The sequence below is a fragment of the Prosopis cineraria genome, unplaced genomic scaffold, assembly GCF_029017545.1.
Source record: "Prosopis cineraria cultivar Desert tree isolate PC_DT_omini unplaced genomic scaffold, ASM2901754v1 PC5, whole genome shotgun sequence".
Classification (NCBI taxonomy): domain Eukaryota; kingdom Viridiplantae; phylum Streptophyta; class Magnoliopsida; order Fabales; family Fabaceae; genus Prosopis; species Prosopis cineraria.
In genome coordinates, this window is record NW_026555336.1 from 4,211,843 (window position 1) to 4,231,135 (window position 19,293).

Genomic DNA, 19,293 nt, shown 5'->3' on the forward strand with positions numbered 1-19,293 from the left:
AATGGAGAGTTGAGACAATGGAGAGATGTTTGGAGATAAGATAGTTTTATCATTCTAAAATTTAAAATGAAAAAGTAAAAAAAAGTAAAATTGCGTCAGGGACACATCACATGTATTGTTATTAGATGTTGCTTGCAATTCTACTTTTTTAGAAAGTTGAGATAATGAGAAAATGCTCGAAGATAAGGTAGTTTTATTTGTTTTTAAAAAATTAAAAATTAAAAAATAGATGAAAACAAAATTATGGACTCATGTCTTCTTTAGATGCTCCTTACCATTATACTTTTTTAGGAAGTTGAGATAAGAGGGAGATATTTGAGGGTAAGGTAGTTTTATCTATTTTTAAAAATTAAAAATTTAAAAATAAATTCAACAAAATATAATTAGGGACACATGTCGTCATAAGATGTTGCTTGTGGTTCTACTTTTATACATAGCTTTTGACTGTTCTAAAGTAAACTCCCACCTATCATACTCATGCTAATTCAATTTAACCTTATGCAATCTGCTCATGCATAAGACAATAGCCATCATGCACATAAAACACAACTCACATACTATTATAGTTCATGCCACTACTAACATTACATCACATTATGTTTATTTCCACAACAACCAATGTATAACTATCCAATTCAGGCATACATTCCCACACACAAATAGCAACAATGATTCAAAACTAATCCAGCTCATTACGTACAACTCATAATTATTCTTCATTATGATCAATATACCATCGCATAAGTATCATATCAAGCATACTATTCATTAGCAATAATCTTGCGCTCGTAGTCTCATAACAAATCCATGCTACTCCTTTCATATTATTTATTATATAACAATTAATCACAATTTGCGATCATAATTATACGCCATAATAGGATTCTTAGTTACCTCAATTCTTGGATTTACCACCCTAAGAGCGTAAATTTGGATTTCAAATGGAGCTTTCCACCAACATAAGCTCTTGAACACTATGCTCTACACACACAACCATAAAACAATATTAATGACTAATTGTCATTAATTATCTCTTAATCATGATTAAGGCCTAATTTTTCACTAAATGTGATTAAGCATATCTAATCCCAAAACTAACTTTCATTTCTTTATTTAACTCCCTTTAAGTCTTGTCGCACCTAAAAATGTGATGCGAACGGTGTGCGAGAGAGAAGGTTGTAGGCCTTTGAAGCAAAAACTGGATGAATTGGAGTCACCACCAAAATTTTAAGAAAAATTTTGAGAAATCATTTATAGGAGATAAGGATGGTCTGTAAAATCAAAGAATAGGTTCAGAAGTTGATTGAATGTGGGTAAAGTATTAAGCACCTTACAACACCCATTTATGAGAATAGTTACTTGAAGTTGATCATGCTAAATTAATATAGCTTTAAAAGAATTTTAATTACCTTTTTCATTCATGTGTAAGACATTAAAAATAATTAAAAAAATGAAAAATAGTTATTTATTTATAAGGGAGGACTTGACCTAGAATCAGACTCTGAAGCCTACATACCCTGTGATAGGGATCAAAGTTTACACAGCTCGGGATTATAAGTTTGTTGCTGATAATATTTTTTGAAGAGAAATTAATTACAAATAATTTATTATTTTGCAAAAAAATAATTTTTTAAAATTTTGATATGAATGTTTTATTTGGCAAGAAGTAATTTAATTTCAATTATCTTCCTAATTTTTTAATTTTTGAAATAAGGAAAATAAAAAGAAAGAAAGAAATATTCTATTATAAAAGATTTAAAATTATTTCCATTTTTCTAGACATTTTGTAAATTTAATCATTATACCTACGGAACCGTATTGTTCACATAGTAATACAATTATTCTCACTGTCTATTGAGATTCTAAAATCCCACACGATAAAAGAATCAAAAGCTTAATTTATTTCTTAATTCTTTAATCATTTATATACACATTTTTTAAAAGAATATTAATTGTCACACTTGCATAGCTTTGTTGACTAATACGGTAATATGATTATCCCAATTGTCTGTGGAGATTCAAAAATCTCAAGTGACTAAAGGATTAGATAATATTTATTTAAATATATTTTTAATTTAATTGATTTATTATGCATGTATATAATTTATGTTTTTATTAAAAAAATTTTAATCATTATGCCTGCGGAGTCTTATTAATTCACACAGTAATACGATTGTTCTAAAGGTTTATAAAGATTTAAAAATCTCATGTGACCAAAAGATCTAATCATGTAAGCATGATTATAATTTAAATACATTAATTTAATCAATTAAAAAATTATTATATTATTATTTACACAATTCATTTATTTATTTACTATGTATACATTAATAATCGTGATATCTATGAAGACTTGTTGTCCTACATGATAAGTTGATAAATCTAAGTATCTATGGAGATTGTTAAAATCTCACATGATATCACTAAACATTTAATTGATTTAAAATAAAAAGGGAGTTAAGTTGAATAATGGGCCATTGGAACCCATGTTTGATATATACAATGATCCTCATATATGTAAAATCTTATTAATTTATATGGTGTGAGATTATTTTAAATGCTTACGGAGACTAATCTCATAATAAATTTTATTTGAGACAATTAAAATCATGCATGTTGAGAATAAAGGCCCAAAATTTAAAACTACATGGCCATACACGTATGGGTTTAGATTTTAACTTGCTAGTAGTTAAATTAGCAAACCACCAAGGCAAACATTTTTAAATTTATAATGTGTCCCATTTAAGTTAATAAACAACTTAATCATCACTAAAGCAAACATTTTTCACAATTGCAGAATCAAATAGCCAAAAAGGAAAGTTTTACAAGTTTCTTTTTGCTAAGTTTAATCGAATGTCAAAGAGCCCAAAATTTTGTAAAGGTACACACTTTGACCACTAAGAAGATATAACATCATCTACCTTCACTATTAGAAAATGCAAATTAGCAAGTGAATTTAGTGAGAGATTGTCATTTCCTCTCTAAAATACTAAATAAGCAAAGACATTAGTGAGGGATGTTGATTTCGTAGTTCAACTTAAAATTAGGAAGAAAAATAGCGAAGAACTGTCAATCCCTCTCTAAAATAAAAGAATTAGTGAGAAAAATAGTGAGGGATTGTTAATTTCTTTTTAAAATAAGATAATTAACATGAAAAATAGCGAGAGACTACCAATCCCTCTATAAAATGAGATAATTAGCGAGGGATTCTACCCTAACTAATTACTACAAAAAAATTTAACTTTTGACAATGAATTTTAATTATTTATCTAATTATTTTTATTTAAAAATAAAAATTAAATTTAAAAATTAACTACAATATTCATAATAAAATTATTTAATATTTAATATTTTCTTTATTTTAAGTTTATTTTCATTAATAAAATAATATTTTATTAAAAAATATAAAGAATAATTTAAATAAAATATAAATATTTTTAATATATTAATAATTGAAAATAAAATTTACTCTGTGTGTGTGTGTGTGTTTTTTTTCTAATATATTATTTGATATATTTATGTAGTTAAATAATATAAATTTAATTTTTCATATAATGATTGCAGGTGCTTTTTAGTTCAACTAATAAAGAAGGAGAGCATAAAGCTTAAAAGGTAGAAGATCAAGGGTTCAAGCTTTGGCTTTGACATATAAATATAATGAATATGTGATATGGTGAGGAGCAAGTGACATGGCGCAAGGTGGATAATGACATGTTATGAGTTATTACACATGTGACGGGTAATGGGGCATGAGATGGTAGGTGACATGACGATTGACGAGACACAAGGTTGTTGGTGACATGTCACAAATTGACGCACAATGGGGAGTAATATGGTATCACCATTTTTAAATATATGCATATTTAGCGAGGAACTAATTCCTCACTAAAGTTATTGAATTTTAAATAGTACTAGTAAGGGATGTGGCCCTCACTAAAAATTAATGAGGGATTGTGTAACATCCTGAATTTCTTAATCCCGTGATTAGTTATTAATCGAGGGTAAAGTAGTAATTAGTATGAGATTAAAAATTTGGATGATTACTTAGTAAATTGACTTGTTAGTGTGTAGTATGAATAGATACGGGTGGAAGAATTGTGTTTTGGGCCAAAGCAAGTGTGCGTGGTAAAAATAAATCTCACTATTCCATACATCGTGACTTATACTGCATGTGCCGCAGCACGTGGACCAGAAATTACCTTCATAAGTTGTGAAATTTTAGAGGCGTAAAATTTGAAAAAAAAACATAAGAGAAGAAAAGGAGAAGGGCTAAGGAGCTAAGACAAGCTATTTCAGGCTATTGGAAGGTGCTTCTAATTGATAACTTATCAGGTAAGCTACGTATAACTTTTATCTTTCATTTTACACAAATTTATTTGAAAATGAGTTATAGAGAAATTGAATTAGTGGAATTTGAGGTGTTTAATTATTGCCCAATAGTAATAAAAAGGTTTTCAGAAGTTAAATTAGAGCTTTACAACTGGTTTAAAGCTGAACAGTAAAACTTTGAACCTGTAGGCTCAATTTGGCCTTTAGAGAGAGAAAGTTTAGGGCAAAAATTGTGTTTGAGTGGAATAAGATCGGTTGAGGTGATGTAAAATAGTAATTGAGTAGTAATGAATCTAGAATGGATAAATAAAAAAGAGTTTACAAATGAATATAGCCCTAAGTAGTAAATATTAGTTTTTGGTCAAAATGGACCAAATGACTAAAACATGCTAAATGTATTTAGATTGGCATATTAAATGTATGAGTAGAGAAAGGAAGCTTGTGATAAATTGTTGTAGTAGTTGAAATCCACGGGTAACCTTTCTAGTGACAGAAGGGTTGAGGTAACTGAATAATTTCCTTTGTTTGACTGTTTATTATAACTGTATGTGAGTATGCTATGTAGTGCATGAACTTATTTTGGATTAAGCATGATTTATAGTATTATGTGAATGTTGCATGAAATAGCTTTTGATTGAATAAAAACATTGAAATGAGTGTTTTCAAATGATATTTTAATATATATGCTATGTATGAGAAAATCTGTAAAGTAATAATGGGGAACCTTAAATGGTTTGAAAAGCATGATCATAGGGGTAAAAGTTCACCTGAGCGGAGGTGGTGATAAAGACCATATGGCATGCTCTCCTTAGTATTCGACAGGGTGCGATATTAGAGACAATTCTCCTTAGAGTCTTATAAGGTGTGATGTTGGAGAAAATCTCATTAATGTTTATTGAGGTGCAACATTAGAGAAGATCTCCTTAATGCTTATTGAGGTGCGGTGTTGGAGATGTGAGACTCCGTAATGTTTATGAGATACGATGTTAGAGTGAACGACACCCGATTGTGTGTATTGGGAGAAATCATAGTCCGTATATGCAATAGAACATCTTTAGTCGGATGATTTTACTACTGCAAGTAAACTCAAGGCTAATGAGAGTGTACATTGGTCTCAAGTGAGCCTATGATTTCATGTAAGGGTGATTTAAATGTTTGGTTGGTAGTAATCATGCTATGGGATGTTATGGAATGCTATGTGAAAGTGGTGAAAAGTGGGGAATGGATATGTGTTATAAATATGAATGGAAATGGGAAATGCGATATAAATGCTATTTTAATGAGATTTAAGTGGTATATTATGCTTTACTTCTATATTATTGCATGTGATAGTCAATAAGAGTGAGTTATTCTGTTACTAAAATTTTTATCTCACCCCCTGTGATTACATGTTTACAGGATTAGGCAGTGATCAGGGTAAGGGAGGAGAGTTTGGATCGGCTTGAGTTGTTGAAGCCATGAGATTCCAGAGTTTATGTAATAAACTAAGGAACTTGTGTATATATCTGTAAATGAGTTGTCATAGGGTTGCATGCATAACTTGAGTAGTTATTTTATGGAATCTTAGCCCAATTATATGTGTTTGTGATGAAATGAATCAAAAGGCTATGATTCAAGGATGTTTGTGTTGAAATTGTTGTGATTGATGGTGAATCTTAAGCTCAAGTGAAAAATTATGATGAAATGAGTAATTTGGGGCTAAGATTAAGTAATACATGGGTTGTAATGTGAATGTATATGAATGTGATTAGACAAGAGGCCAAGTGGGCCAAGTTATGCCAAGTGATGGCAATATGTGTAAGTTTGTGAAATGTGAAAATTTGTCGTAAAAGGATCAAACTTCAATACACGTGTATGGTTGTAATATAATATGGTCAATCAGGTGTAATAGGTCCTTTTAGACTTGATTCAAAGCCTTGTGTGGTTTAATGAGAGAAAGGGATTAATTTGAGTGCTTGGAAGTGCATATTTTTTAGAAAAGTGACTTTTTGCACCCAGGTGTCTAAAATTTGATCGGACTGTTAGATCGTGTCTAAACCTATCTCATTAGCTAACTTATGAATTAAGTTTCATGTGGGTGCTTGAATCATCTAATTGGATGTCGTATGTGAAAATGATGCATGCTAAAAGTTTGTCATTTTTGCTGTCAAAATGACAGCAGAAATTCATATAGGCGTGTTGCGATGCATGGTGACACATGCCATGACGCATGACACAGAAAGGTTGAGTGTGTGGCTTTATGCCACATGCCACGACGCACGAGCCAATTCCCAACTTGTTTTTTGATTTAAAGGCACGCAATTGGAAGGGGAATGCTCATGGTTTGTGTCCACTACGTATTAGATAAATGTGTTATTTGCTTTCGCTGTGTATTTTTTAATATGTTATGACTTTTGGATGGTTTTACAAAATAAGTCTTCAGCCAAAACTTTTTAAACAAGTCCTTTGAATTGTGATTGATGTGTAAGTGTGGTAACTCTGTAACTTTCTCTTATATTAAGTTAATATAAGAGGGGGTTACAGACTAAATTTCTCGCTAATATGATCCCTCACTAAATTTAACGAGTTCTTCGTTAGCTTCGAATTTAGTGAGGGAAAATGACATTTAGCAAAGGATTTGTCCCTTGCTAAATTCTATTTTTTCAGTGGTGATTCTATAATCCAAAGCCAAGCATATGGTAGTTTAAACCAAATACTTCCACCATGTTTTCTTTTTCTCTCTTTTTTTTACATCATATTTTTATTTCATAAGGTGTTTTCAAGTAACATTCCTGTTGTTAAAAATACATCTTATAGCCACATGACTCAAACTTCTTAAAAAACCCCCAAGATACCCAAACCTTGAAACAAACATATTAATAAGTCTAAACACCTATGTCTAATAGAGGATTGAGTTTCACCAACTTGTATCCAAGAGTTCAAGATAGTTCCTAATTTCTTGTACAACTTTTTCTTTTTCAATTGGTATCTTATACACACAAATATAGTTCATCAAAACACATATATATGTAGTATGCTAACAGAATATAGACCCAATATTCTTATTAAAGCCATCATCAAGTCACAGTAAGAAATTTTGATAAACATCAAAGGAAGTGTTTTCAACATTTTAATCCACATCTCTATTCAAATTCATGACTGAAAAATCTCTTAACAAATAAAGGGATTTTATAGTTAGGCAGTATCTCTACAGATCAATTTGTGCATCCTAACACCAATATGAACTTTATGAAGTAGGATATAGAAGTAATCTAAAAATAAAAAACAATATTAAATCAAATTCAAAATTGGATTCAAACCTTTTAACAAAGATGGGTGTCTCCAATTAGTCTTCTCTCCTTCTCCTCCTTCATCTTTTTGGCCTTAATCAAACTCCCTTTTTCCTTATTGCTTTCCCCCGACTCTATAGTTCTCTCCAAAATCAGACCTCAATCTCTCTTTTGTTGCTTTGGTCATTCTTTGTGGCTAGAGCTAGGAAATGGGCAAGCTCAACTGATATGGGCATAAGCCCAGTTTCTCATTTTTTGTCCATTTCTTGAGGCCCGACCCTTACTCGAATGCTTAAGGCCAAGCCCATAAGCCTTGTTTCAAAATTTTTTTTAAATTAAAATTAAACATTATAAATTAATTAAAATATTCTAAAATTCAAAATAAAACAAATCAAGATTCCCATAATCTTCAAGAAATTAAGCATCACACATTTAGAAGACTATATTAATTATAATATTTATCAATCTAAACCTAAATCCTCCTCCTTATTGTCATCTATAAATAAAATATTTGAATCAGGTTCTGGGCATTGTGAAAATATCAAACATGTAAATATTTATTTCATTTCAAATATAAATAAAATGTTATTTTCATTTCAAAATCTGCACATATTCAAATCTTGAACAACTTATCAAGTATGGTTAGATAAAAGAAAGTTTCAGAAATCAAATTAGACTTGTGACTCAAACATAAATTCATGCATATGATCAGCTTATGAATGTCAACATGTGTTTGAGCTAGTTTAGCAGCTTGACCCAGTGAAGTGAAGGCATTTATATGATTTGTATTGAGACTAATTTTACAAGTGACATGCAAATGTTTAATAAAGTGGAAAAACATACATGAATCCCATTATAAGATAATGTATTAATGCACTACATGAATCCTGTTCTAAATACTTTTCAAACAGATTGAGCTAACGCAAAATCTAGTCTCTACATTCCATTTTATAAATCTCAATTAACATTTGGTGATTCTATCACACAGTTCAATCACTAATTTGCTTTTGGTGTTGACAAATCCTTAATCATCTTCTATCTACTTCTAGAACTATGCCATGTTTAACCATCGCTAAACAATTACATTTTTATTAAAAATAAGTTTGAAAATCTTCTAGTATTATAATCAGACTCCCAATTCTGAAAGGTTGCCATATTTTTGATTAAGTAAGAATAAGTAAAAAAAAGATTAAGAAGGAATATTTTTGTTTGATTGATTTTGCTTGTCAACAAAAAATATGGGTTATTAACTGTCATTTTTAAAATTTATAGCCCATGAAGCTTTATTATTTGTAAATTTGGTAAACACGCCACTTGGAAGCCCGAGGTTGGCATAACAGAAGAACAGAAAGCGTTTTTGGCCCAAAAATATAAAGCAAAGGAGGAAAAAACCAAAAAGATGGGTAAAAAAAAACTGACGTAAAGGTATTGGATTGGACACGCACCCGTAGCGCTAGGGGTGAGCAAAACCGAACCGAAACCGAAAATCGAACCGAATCGAATCGAATTTTGTCTATTTGATTCGGTCTATTTGATTTTTCAGTTCGATTCGGTTTTTTTATTTTAAATATTTCGGTTGATCGGTTCGATTCGGTTAGTAAAATTTAAAATCGAATAGACCGAACCGACCGAATTATATATAATTTATTAATTTATAAATTATATTTAATTTATAAATTATTTTATTTTTATTTTTATTTTTTATTTTAATAAAGAATAAAAAATAATAACATCACTTGAAACCCCATTTCAATCAGTCACTCTCATCAGTAGGTATTGTGACTGAATTATGAGGCTATTATTTGATCATCGGTGTTTATTTACGGTTGTTTATTTGATTATTCATGTCTTTATAATATTTGGGCTTTATGTCATATGAGTATAATTAGAATGGGCTCATATTGAAAAAAACGAAAAGAAAAAAAGGCCCAATTTTATAGTGTTGTTTGTTTTAATATTTAAAAATTAAGCCCAAACCGAAAAACCGAATTAACCGACCAAACCGAATTATCAAATTTCGGTTCGGTCCTTATTCGGTTCGATTGGCTTGTTCGGTTCGATTCGGTTTTCATTTTTAATGTTATTCGATCGATCGATTCTGCATATTTTGAGACCGAACCGAACCGAACCGACCGATGCTCACCCCTACGTAGCGCCCAACTGTTAATCCCATGCCAGCTACCTACTTTTTGCCCCTTCCGATGGGGTGTGTATTTTACGCGCTATTACCGCGAGTGGTAGAATAGGAAGCTCTTAATCTATTCTCGACAGCTCTCGCATTCCATCGAATCTTCATTTTTTATACAAGAAACAGATGGATGGGCAATCGTGGCATGGCATGATCCCTGAGCTAATTTATTATGTTATGGACCCACCTGGTTTGACGGACACGATGATTGATTGAATTGCGTATGACCGTTCGATATTCGTAAAACGAAGTTTCTTTCTTTAACTTTTTTTTTTGTTTTTTAAATCTGGGCACGAACGACGAAATATGGATGTGATGAACAGTACTGGGGAGGGAAGAGGGTGCGAGGGCGATTTTGACAGGTCAATTGGATGCGAAGCCCCTAGATCTCCCAAACTCATATAGAGGAATCGTAGATCTACTTTCTCCTTTTCTATATTTTTGGATTGGATAAGAACCAATGGGTTTATGGGAAGCTTTTCTCAATTGGCTTCGGAGGTTAGTTTTCTCGCTTTGCCTTCATTGGCTGCGTAATTTGAAGCATGCTTTTATGAAATCTATTCAGTTCGCCAATGTCCTTTTCCTTTGTTCTGAGGATTGTGGGTCTTAAGTATGTATTCTCGATGGGACGGTTGTCACGGAGATTTTAATGAGTTGTTTTATGACAACTCGTAAATTGACTTGCAAATTATGATTTATGAGTTTTCTCTCAATGATCGGAAAGGAGAAAACAAATAAGTAAAAAGGTATGGCTATAGCAAGTTGAAATTTTAATGTTCTCTGTAATGCTCTAAGGGATTAATTAATATTGAGGAAGAGAATGTCACTGCATTGGAAGGTTTCAGTATATACATTTCTTGTTACGTTTTAAGAACTTCATTTCTAAACGAATCATGAACATTCATCTAAGAAACATTATTATGAGCATGTCTTTTGTAATGAGGCGGCTGGAAGATAATCCAATTTTTCTGCATTGGAGATTTGAGTACTTATTAACCCTAAGCTAGCTATTTTCAAAGCTCTTTAGAAGGTGAACATTTCTCAAACGACATTGTTTGCACTAAACTGTCCCTGCTTTTGTCACTCACTTTTTCAGTTTTTGGTTGTATCATATGTACGTATTTGTGTGAGCATGGATGCATGATGTGAGCTTAATGGACCAATTTCTTCAACGTGCTTAAGCTTAATACGTTGTAAATTTGATTGCAGCCTTTTCTTCAAGCAGGAAATGGAGTTATCTCTGATAGGACTTCAGAATGCTGGAAAGACTTCACTTGTAAATGTAGTTGCTGTAAGTACAATAACAATACTGGATTTCATTTAGTCTATTTCTTTCATTCTTCATAATTTGAGCCTTATTCACTGAAAATTGGCTTCATGATCTGATTTCTAGACTGGTGGCTATAGTGAGGACATGATTCCGACGGTAAGTTCTGTTTCCCAAATGCTTATATTGTTTGTTTCTTCTCCACTCATGAGTCATAGGCGGTCTCAAGTTTTCTGTCTAGCAAGGAGAATAATAATCTGATTAAACTAAACCAATGTCATCTGATTACAGGTGGGATTCAATATGAGGAAAGTTACAAAGGGCAATGTAACAATCAAGTTATGGGATCTTGGAGGGCAACCTAGGTTCCGCAGCATGTGGGAGCGTTACTGTCGTGCTGTTTCTGCAATCGTGTATTGACCAAATTTTTGTTTCTAGTTGACTTTAAAGATTCTTTCTTTTTCTCTGTTATTTGGCATTTTTTCTCAAAGGAGAAATGGTAAATGCATTTACAGTTAATCATAGGCATGTGCTGATGGATGTGGTCGTGCACTAGTATGTGTATCTCTTTTCATTGGTGACTTAATTTTTGCGTGTCTATATATGTTTGGTAAATTGTGAATTGTTAAAGTTCTGTAAAAAGCAATGTAATGCTGTTCTCCGATCAAGCTACATAGTTGTCTAGCTAGATCTTTATTGAATGTTCATTATAACCAGATTATGTTCTGTCAATTATATTTTTAATAGCTGAATTAAGTGCGTGTATTTTCCTGTGGCTGTAGGGCTAAACACGTTAAATTTTTCCTGTCATGGTCTAAAACTCAGTTCCTAGTTGATCAATAAAGCTTGCCACTTTGATGCCTGTCCATGGAACTCCACCCAGATGTGCTTGATATGTTAAATTTATTTGCCTCTCTGGAAAGTACAGAGTTTTGCATATTCTTATTGATTAAATGTTTTTTACAAGCCATATGTCTCGGGCAATGAATTTTCTACTTGATATTGCTCATCATGATTATATTATTCATAGATCAAGGAAGTAACCACAATTTCTGGAAACAGTGTCTCGATTTGATTACTGATCATTAGATTTAGATCAGTTCAACTCCACAAATCTTGCTGTTTTGTTCGGGAAGCACTTGATTTCCTAAATTACAAAGAAATGTTTACATTCAATAAAAACTTGCTATGCTGCTGGTTATTGCCTCTTGAATCTCATGATTTTGCCTTATTGGACCATGTAGCAGTTGCTCACATTTCTTTGAAATCATGCCTTCTGTACTATTACAGTTACATTAGTGGTGTAGTCTAATGCTTGCTTGATCTGATTCGGGTTATGTTTCTGTAATCTAATTTGATCTGTGAAACTCAGTTGTTCTTATCTCATCTTTGCCACAGTTATGTTGTTGATGCTGCCGATCCTGACAATCTTAGTATATCAAAAAGTGAACTTCATGATTTGTTGAGTAAGCCATCATTGAATGGTATACCCTTGTTGGTGTTGGGGAACAAGATTGACAAGCCTGGGGCTTTGAGTAAACAAGCATTGACTGATCAAATGTAAGATAAATACCGCTGCTAGTATGAAAAACTCTTGTTGATAAACAGATAACAGATTAATATAATCTTCCATAGCATGCAGTAATGTGTAAAATTAATGAGTATATTCATTCAGATTAATATAATCTTCCATATTCAATTGCTTATTTCCCTGATTTTACTTCTGTGCTAAAAGAGCTGTCTGGCGTGCAGGGATCTGACGTCAATTACTGACAGAGAAGTCTGCTGCTTCATGATCTCGTGCAAAAACTCGACTAACATTGACTCTGTTATAGATTGGCTTGTAAAGCATTCCAAATCAAAGGGCTAAGACGCTCCTCTCTGCTGGGAATTCTGTTGTAACTGCTCATTGATAAATTGCTGGATGTTGGTGGTAGCGTTTGCATGTCTAAAACTTGGTTTCAATAGCATTATTCTTGGCCTTTTTTACCCCTTCTCTCGGATGCTTGTTATGTTAATATCATTCTTGTCCTTTGGGACTTGAACGAGATGCCATGTCTGTCAGGGATTACACTTTTGTTAGTTGAGTGTTATTTTGTGAGCTATAACGAGTTTGTACTCTTTTTTTTTTTTGGGTAAAATAACGAGTTTGTAATGGTACTAAAAATGATAATTCGTTGTACCAAAAAATGATAATTCAATTTCAATAATTAAATTTTCTAGCCAAAAAAACTTTAATAATTAATTAGAAAGAATTAACTGGCAGCTCGGCTCCAGTTGAAAGTTGAAACAATAAAGCAACGTTCTAAGGGCTTGTTTGGTTTCTATTCTTATTTTTTATTTTTAAAAGCTATTTTGTAATATAATTTTTAAAATTATTTTGAAACAAAACAATAAAATTTCTTTTAGTTATGTTAATATAAAAAAGTTTTAAAATTAGAAAAATAGATTGAAAATAATAGTTATAATCAGTTAATGATGATGATTTTGTATAGAAATTGGTCAAGGTAATTATAATTTTTAATAATCAAATGTATTGTATTTTAAAAATAAAAACAATAAAGCAATAGCAACTTAAACTTGCTTCTATGTTTTTGATTTTAAAAACAAAAAATGAAAATAGTTTTAAAAACAATTAAATTAAAAACACTAATCTAAACAAGTTTTTAAATTTTTTTGTTTTAAAAAACAAACAACTATTTTTAAAAACAGAAAAAAAAATAAGTCCTAAAATTTTGTTGGATTGAGAAATTATTTTTATGATTACGTGAAGTTAAACTTAAGTTGTTATTGAATCAAAACTTGAATTGATTTTCAAAAAAATGGGTGGGTCTAACATGGTATTAAAAAAGAGTAAAAAAACTAAGAAAAACCCAAAACTTGAACCCTTAAGAAAATTTATTTTATTTTTAGACTTTTCACATGTATATAATATATTTTGGGATCATCTTGTTAGGAAAATATTGACAACTTTAGTGTAGATGTAAATATTTTGAGCCTATTCATTAGAGTTGTTAATTCAGGAAGGTCAGGCTTATTCGAGCTCAATTCTCATCAAGCTTAAAGTATCCTATGTCTTTTAAAAATTTTATATAGTCAAGCTCGAACCTAACACTTTTAGGTTTATTTGGGCTGGCCGAATACCCGAAACTTTTTAAAAATATTTTTTTTATTTTTTTGAACCAATTTTAATTTTTAAATAATTTTGTTAAGTATAAAATATTATTTTAAATTTAAAAGAATAAAATAAAAAGTTAACTTATTAACTTTATACTTAAGTAGCTATGTTACTGTTTTATTGTACTATATATAATTTATTCATGAATATTTTCTTTACTTGTAAATTAATGTCTTAGTTATTTAAATATTGCTTTTATCATGGTCATATATAAATATTTTACTCCCTCCATTAAAAAATGTAAGGTATTTTTTGAGTAGTTAGATGTTAAAAAATAAAAGACATTTTTAATTTTTTGAGGTGTAATCATTATCTTTTTTTCAAAAGTGTCTGTATTGATAATGACTTTATCTTTATTGTAAGGTGTTTAATTGAGATAAATATAAAAAGATAGAGTTAGTTTGAAAGTAGGCAACTACTTTATTGAGGGTGAGATTCGGTTAAAAATGCCTTACATTTTTGAAAGGAAGGAGTATATATTTATATTAAATTATATTTTTTTAATTATGATCAAATTAATTTCAATTCAATTACAATTAAACTACTAGTTCAAAATTATTGTCCAATTAATTCAAAGTTTTTAATAACTTTTGGGTAAGCTGTACTTTTCATTGTGAAGAATATGAAAAAATAGCCATAATTATATTATATAAAATAAAATTAATTAATTATGAGTAAAATACTATTTTTTTGGAATTATCTTTCTTCAACTTTTTATATTGTTTAATCCTTATATATAAAGTATTTTTACTTTTTACTCTAATTTATTCTTAATTTTTAACAAAATAATTATTCAAGAACATTCTATTCATTATGTTTATTTAGTAGTAGAGTCGAAAATTTATATATTCCTAAATTTTATTTTTAAATTATTTTTAAATTTTATTTTTAATTTAAAATTAATTATCTTATTTTATAAAAAATATAAAATATTTTTTTATATGCAAATAATGTATAGGATTAAAATTTTTTTAAAAAAACAATTGGGTCTTAAAATATAAAAATTAATATAAAAATATATTTTAAATATTATTTTGAGATTTTTTATTGATTAAAAATAATAAAATATATGAAAATATAAATATTTTTAATTTTTTAAAAAATAACTATAATAATGCACTCAAATATATACTCCCTCCATTAAAAAATATAAGGCATTTTTAGTCTTTTGAGATATTATTATTGCCTTTTTTTCAAAAGTACTCCTATTGATAATAATTTTATATTTATTATAGGATATTTAATAGGAGTGAATATGAAAAAATAGAGTTAGTTTGAAAGGTAACTACTTTATTGAGAGGTAAAATTTAGTTAAAAATATCTTACATTTTTGAACAGAGAGAGTAGTATTTTAATATAAAATAATATAAAACTTAAAGAATTAACTAATATTTATTATATTTTAAAAAATTTAATTTTTCTTCGAGTATTCAGACCAAGCCCGAACCTAATCGAGCTTGGCTCAAATTTTCTCGAGCCTATTCGGGCCTCTTGAATAATCCCAAATATTAAAATTTTTTTTCTAGCTTGGCCCTATATTTTTTAAGGTGAGTTCAGGCTAACCTATCGAGTTTGGCACAAATTATCAACTCTTTTATTCATATTTAGTTTAACCAAAATCCACCTGCTTGACAAGTTATAATTATAGGTTATAATTTTTTTAATTTATAATCATGTTTTATTATTTTATTAACAATAAGATACATTGGGAATTTATTATATATATATATAATAATTTATATATGTAATTAATATTTTTAATTGGTCATATATGTAATTTATAACTTATATTTTATAATTTATATAAGTTTAACTGATTGAACCATAAAAATTGAGACTAATTAATACTTTTAGTTTAACATCCTATATAAATTTTAAAACATAGAAAGACTTATTTATTGAAACTAAAGATTTAAAACTTAGTTTCCCTTAGTTTTTTTTTGAACATGCATTCTCATTTATTTTTATGTATTTTTAATTAAAAATAATTTTAAGATATATTTACACAAACATATCTTAGTAGGTTTGGTTTTAAGTAGGGGTATTCATGTGACGAGATGGGAACGGGACACCCTTGTCTTGTGTCTCCTCCTAACAAAAGATCGAGACTAAATTTTTATCTCGTGTCTTGTTACATCCTAAAAGTCATCTCATCCTGTTAGGAATTAGAATGAGACTAGGACATTCTGCTGTCCTGATAAATTGAATAATGTAAGAGAAAGATCTGAATAATAAAATTTATTAACATTTTAAATCATATAATTTATTAAGTTTAAAATCAAAATAATATAAGTACATAAATCACAATAATTTAAAGTCAATTATTGAAGTACATTATTCACAATTATAAATGTATAACATTATGATATGAGTTATAAGTGATTTCTAGGCTATAAGAGCAACAACAACAACAAGCAAACTAAGCACAACATTAAATCATTGTTCTCTTACTTTAGTTGAAATGTACTAAGCTAATTACTCTTCTAAAAATAAAGTAAGAAATATGATATAAATAAAAGTTATTAAATATATAGATATAAAAATAAATTGTATTAATATAATTAATATATTATAAAGAAAGATATCATCCTGTTTACTTTATGTTATTAAAATTATCAATATAAAAACTTTTAGTTTTAAATAAAAATTACACACATTGAAATTATAATTGATATTATTAATATAAGTATAAATTATATTAATTTATTTAATGTATATTTTTAAAATAAAAATAAAATATATAATATTTGGTATGAAATGGAATGTCCTGAGAGTAATCATGTGTCTCATCTTGAACTCTTTTCTTGTCTCATCCCAATTATTTTTGAGATGGGATGGGACTCATCTCAATATGATCAAGACGAAATCACCAATTAGAATTAGTATAAGTTGAACACCCTTAGTTTCAAGAGAGTATCTAATAGTTGGGTACTGATACCACCACCTCCTCTAACTCAAGTATTACTTTAAGACTCTTTAAATGTCTCTTTGTTCACTTTTTTTTTTTTTGAATTACAAAGGAAATAAAGAGCCAACATAGCTTACAAGAAAACTCACTAAAGAAGCCTCTCATCATCATCCACCAGTTTCAAACAAATAAGTAGAGGTTGATCAAAAAATTAAAAATTGCCTACTCTATTTAAAGCAAACTTAGCCAAAAAGTAAGCAAAAACGTTTGCCTCTCTAAACATAAGATTCAACGATAAATCCTAGTCTTTATAAAGGAGTGAATGAGCTTGTGTGATAATATCCATGTACAAGTGAAATTCCTTATTATATATGAGGAGAAGGATCAACACATTTGCACAATCAGTAAAAACATTGACCTTCTTCAATCCCATATCCCAACATAACCTAAGATCATAAATAATTCCAAACAACCTAGTCACAGTAACAAGGTAATGGTCTATAGAAACATTAAATCCATCAACCCAGTTAGCATTACAATCTCAGATAATGCAACCACATTTCCCTATTCTGTTTTTCATTGAACCTTCCACATCTAGTCTCACATATCTAATGTTTGTTTTGTTCCATCATTCATTAATAAATCTCATTCTCAAAGGTAAACGAGTGCTTAGCTAGTTGTAAATCATACTTTGTTTTTTTCAAATTCGCAACACCCGTCCCTATTCTCTCCATATCCTTACTAGAGCAAGCTTTCTTACATCCATCGCACCATATATCGTAACAAACATATCCAAAAAGTATGTCCGAGTGTGCCTGATTTGTGAAGCTTTTTCTAGGAGCTTTCCTAAGGTTCCAAGGAATCCATTCCTCTCTACTCAAGCTCTTGAATTGTTACTGCTAATCTAGTCTAACTAGCCCTTTCTAATGTTCCTCTGCATGAAGGAAATCCTTAAACACATGCATTTCATCATCCACTTCATTACAGCCAAGTGAATGTATAATTGAGTTCCCTCAACTCCATTACACTCTCAGCTCTGCCATATGGACTCTCCTGTTTGTGAACAGCCAAAGAAGAATTTTGATTTTTCTAGTCCTTGCCATCGCCATGCTATATGACATCATCTCCTTGCTCAGTGCTTGCAAAAAGGAAAACATATGCAAAGTGAATATTAAAGGAGCCATCAGTAGATGGTCTCCTCTTTGTTCACCTTTGGCCAACATTATTCTAAAGCATATCGTAAGGGCATCGATTGAGTTTTTAAGTTTTATACTTTCTTAATTACTTTGTTTTTGTTGCTTTTTGCTGTTTTGTTCTTGTTTGTTTCCTTTATTTTCATGAACATTGTTACTGTTGTTGCTTTGCTTTTCCTTTATGAATGAAGAACTTTGCTAGCAAAAAAAAAAATTGCATCAAATTGTATGAAAAATGTTTCCATGAAAATTTAAAAGAAAAAAATAAGGAAAAATCAAAATTAAAGATATAGAAATATTAATAATAAAGAGTGAGAATCCCAAAATTTTAATACTAAATTTTAAAAGCATGATATTTTCAATTTAAAAAATAATCTTTTTATTAAAACATAAAAAAACAAAGAAAATACACAATCCTTCCCTTTCTTTCTTCAAGATCTCTGCTACTTCCTCCCTATTCTCCCCTTCACAGCTTACATCTCTACCCCTTTCATCACCTCGCTCTTCCCGTGTCTTCCACCTCCTCCTGATCTTTTTCTCCTTTTGAGTTTTACTTTCTCTCTCTCTCTCTAAAGTCCCTTTTTAGGGTCTTTCCCATTTCGTGTAATGCCCTTTCAAACATTACGGATTAACACTCAAACACTCCAATTAACAAACAAATCCTTTAAAAGGGTTGGGATCCTAACTTATAACATTTAAAAAACTATTTCTAAAATACTTAAATTTTAAAGTAGTACATAGCGAAAGCAATACAACCATGCTTGTGAAAACCTCAAAGAATACTGATACAAAGCAACACATTTTTGGCAAAGCACGCCAATGCACAGCAACATGTGCCACATGTGCCATGGCATATGGCATTGAGGCACTGGCATTAGCTTTATGTCATGTATTGCGGCATACACACCAGTTTCCGTTATCAAAATCACAATTTTGATGCCAACTTCATATATGCGCCATT

The 19,293-nt window shown here is 29.9% G+C and overlaps 1 protein-coding gene across 1 annotated transcript; it reads left to right on the plus strand.

Annotated features, from left to right (window-relative positions):
• The first annotated feature begins 10,078 nt into the window (after positions 1 to 10,078).
• On the plus strand, positions 10,079 to 13,161 carry LOC129311189 (ADP-ribosylation factor-like protein 8a). Its single transcript, XM_054953266.1, has 6 exons — positions 10,079 to 10,284; positions 10,996 to 11,077; positions 11,180 to 11,212; positions 11,345 to 11,466; positions 12,452 to 12,613; positions 12,806 to 13,161. Exons 1-6 carry the CDS (start codon positions 10,247 to 10,249, stop codon positions 12,921 to 12,923), a joined length of 555 nt encoding a protein of 184 aa, XP_054809241.1. The 5' UTR covers positions 10,079 to 10,246; the 3' UTR covers positions 12,924 to 13,161.
• The last annotated feature ends 6,132 nt before the right edge of the window (positions 13,162 to 19,293 follow it).

Bases quoted from the DNA above. Each gene is read 5' to 3' on its own strand.
- LOC129311189 (XM_054953266.1), top strand. From the start codon at position 10,247: ATGGGTTTATGGGAAGCTTTTCTCAATTGGCTTCGGAG. The intron at 11,213-11,344 runs GTAAGTTCTGTT...ATCTGATTACAG, and splicing joins GTGAGGACATGATTCCGACG to GTGGGATTCAATATGAGGAA. The intron at 11,467-12,451 runs GTATTGACCAAA...TCTTTGCCACAG, and splicing joins CGTGCTGTTTCTGCAATCGT to TTATGTTGTTGATGCTGCCG.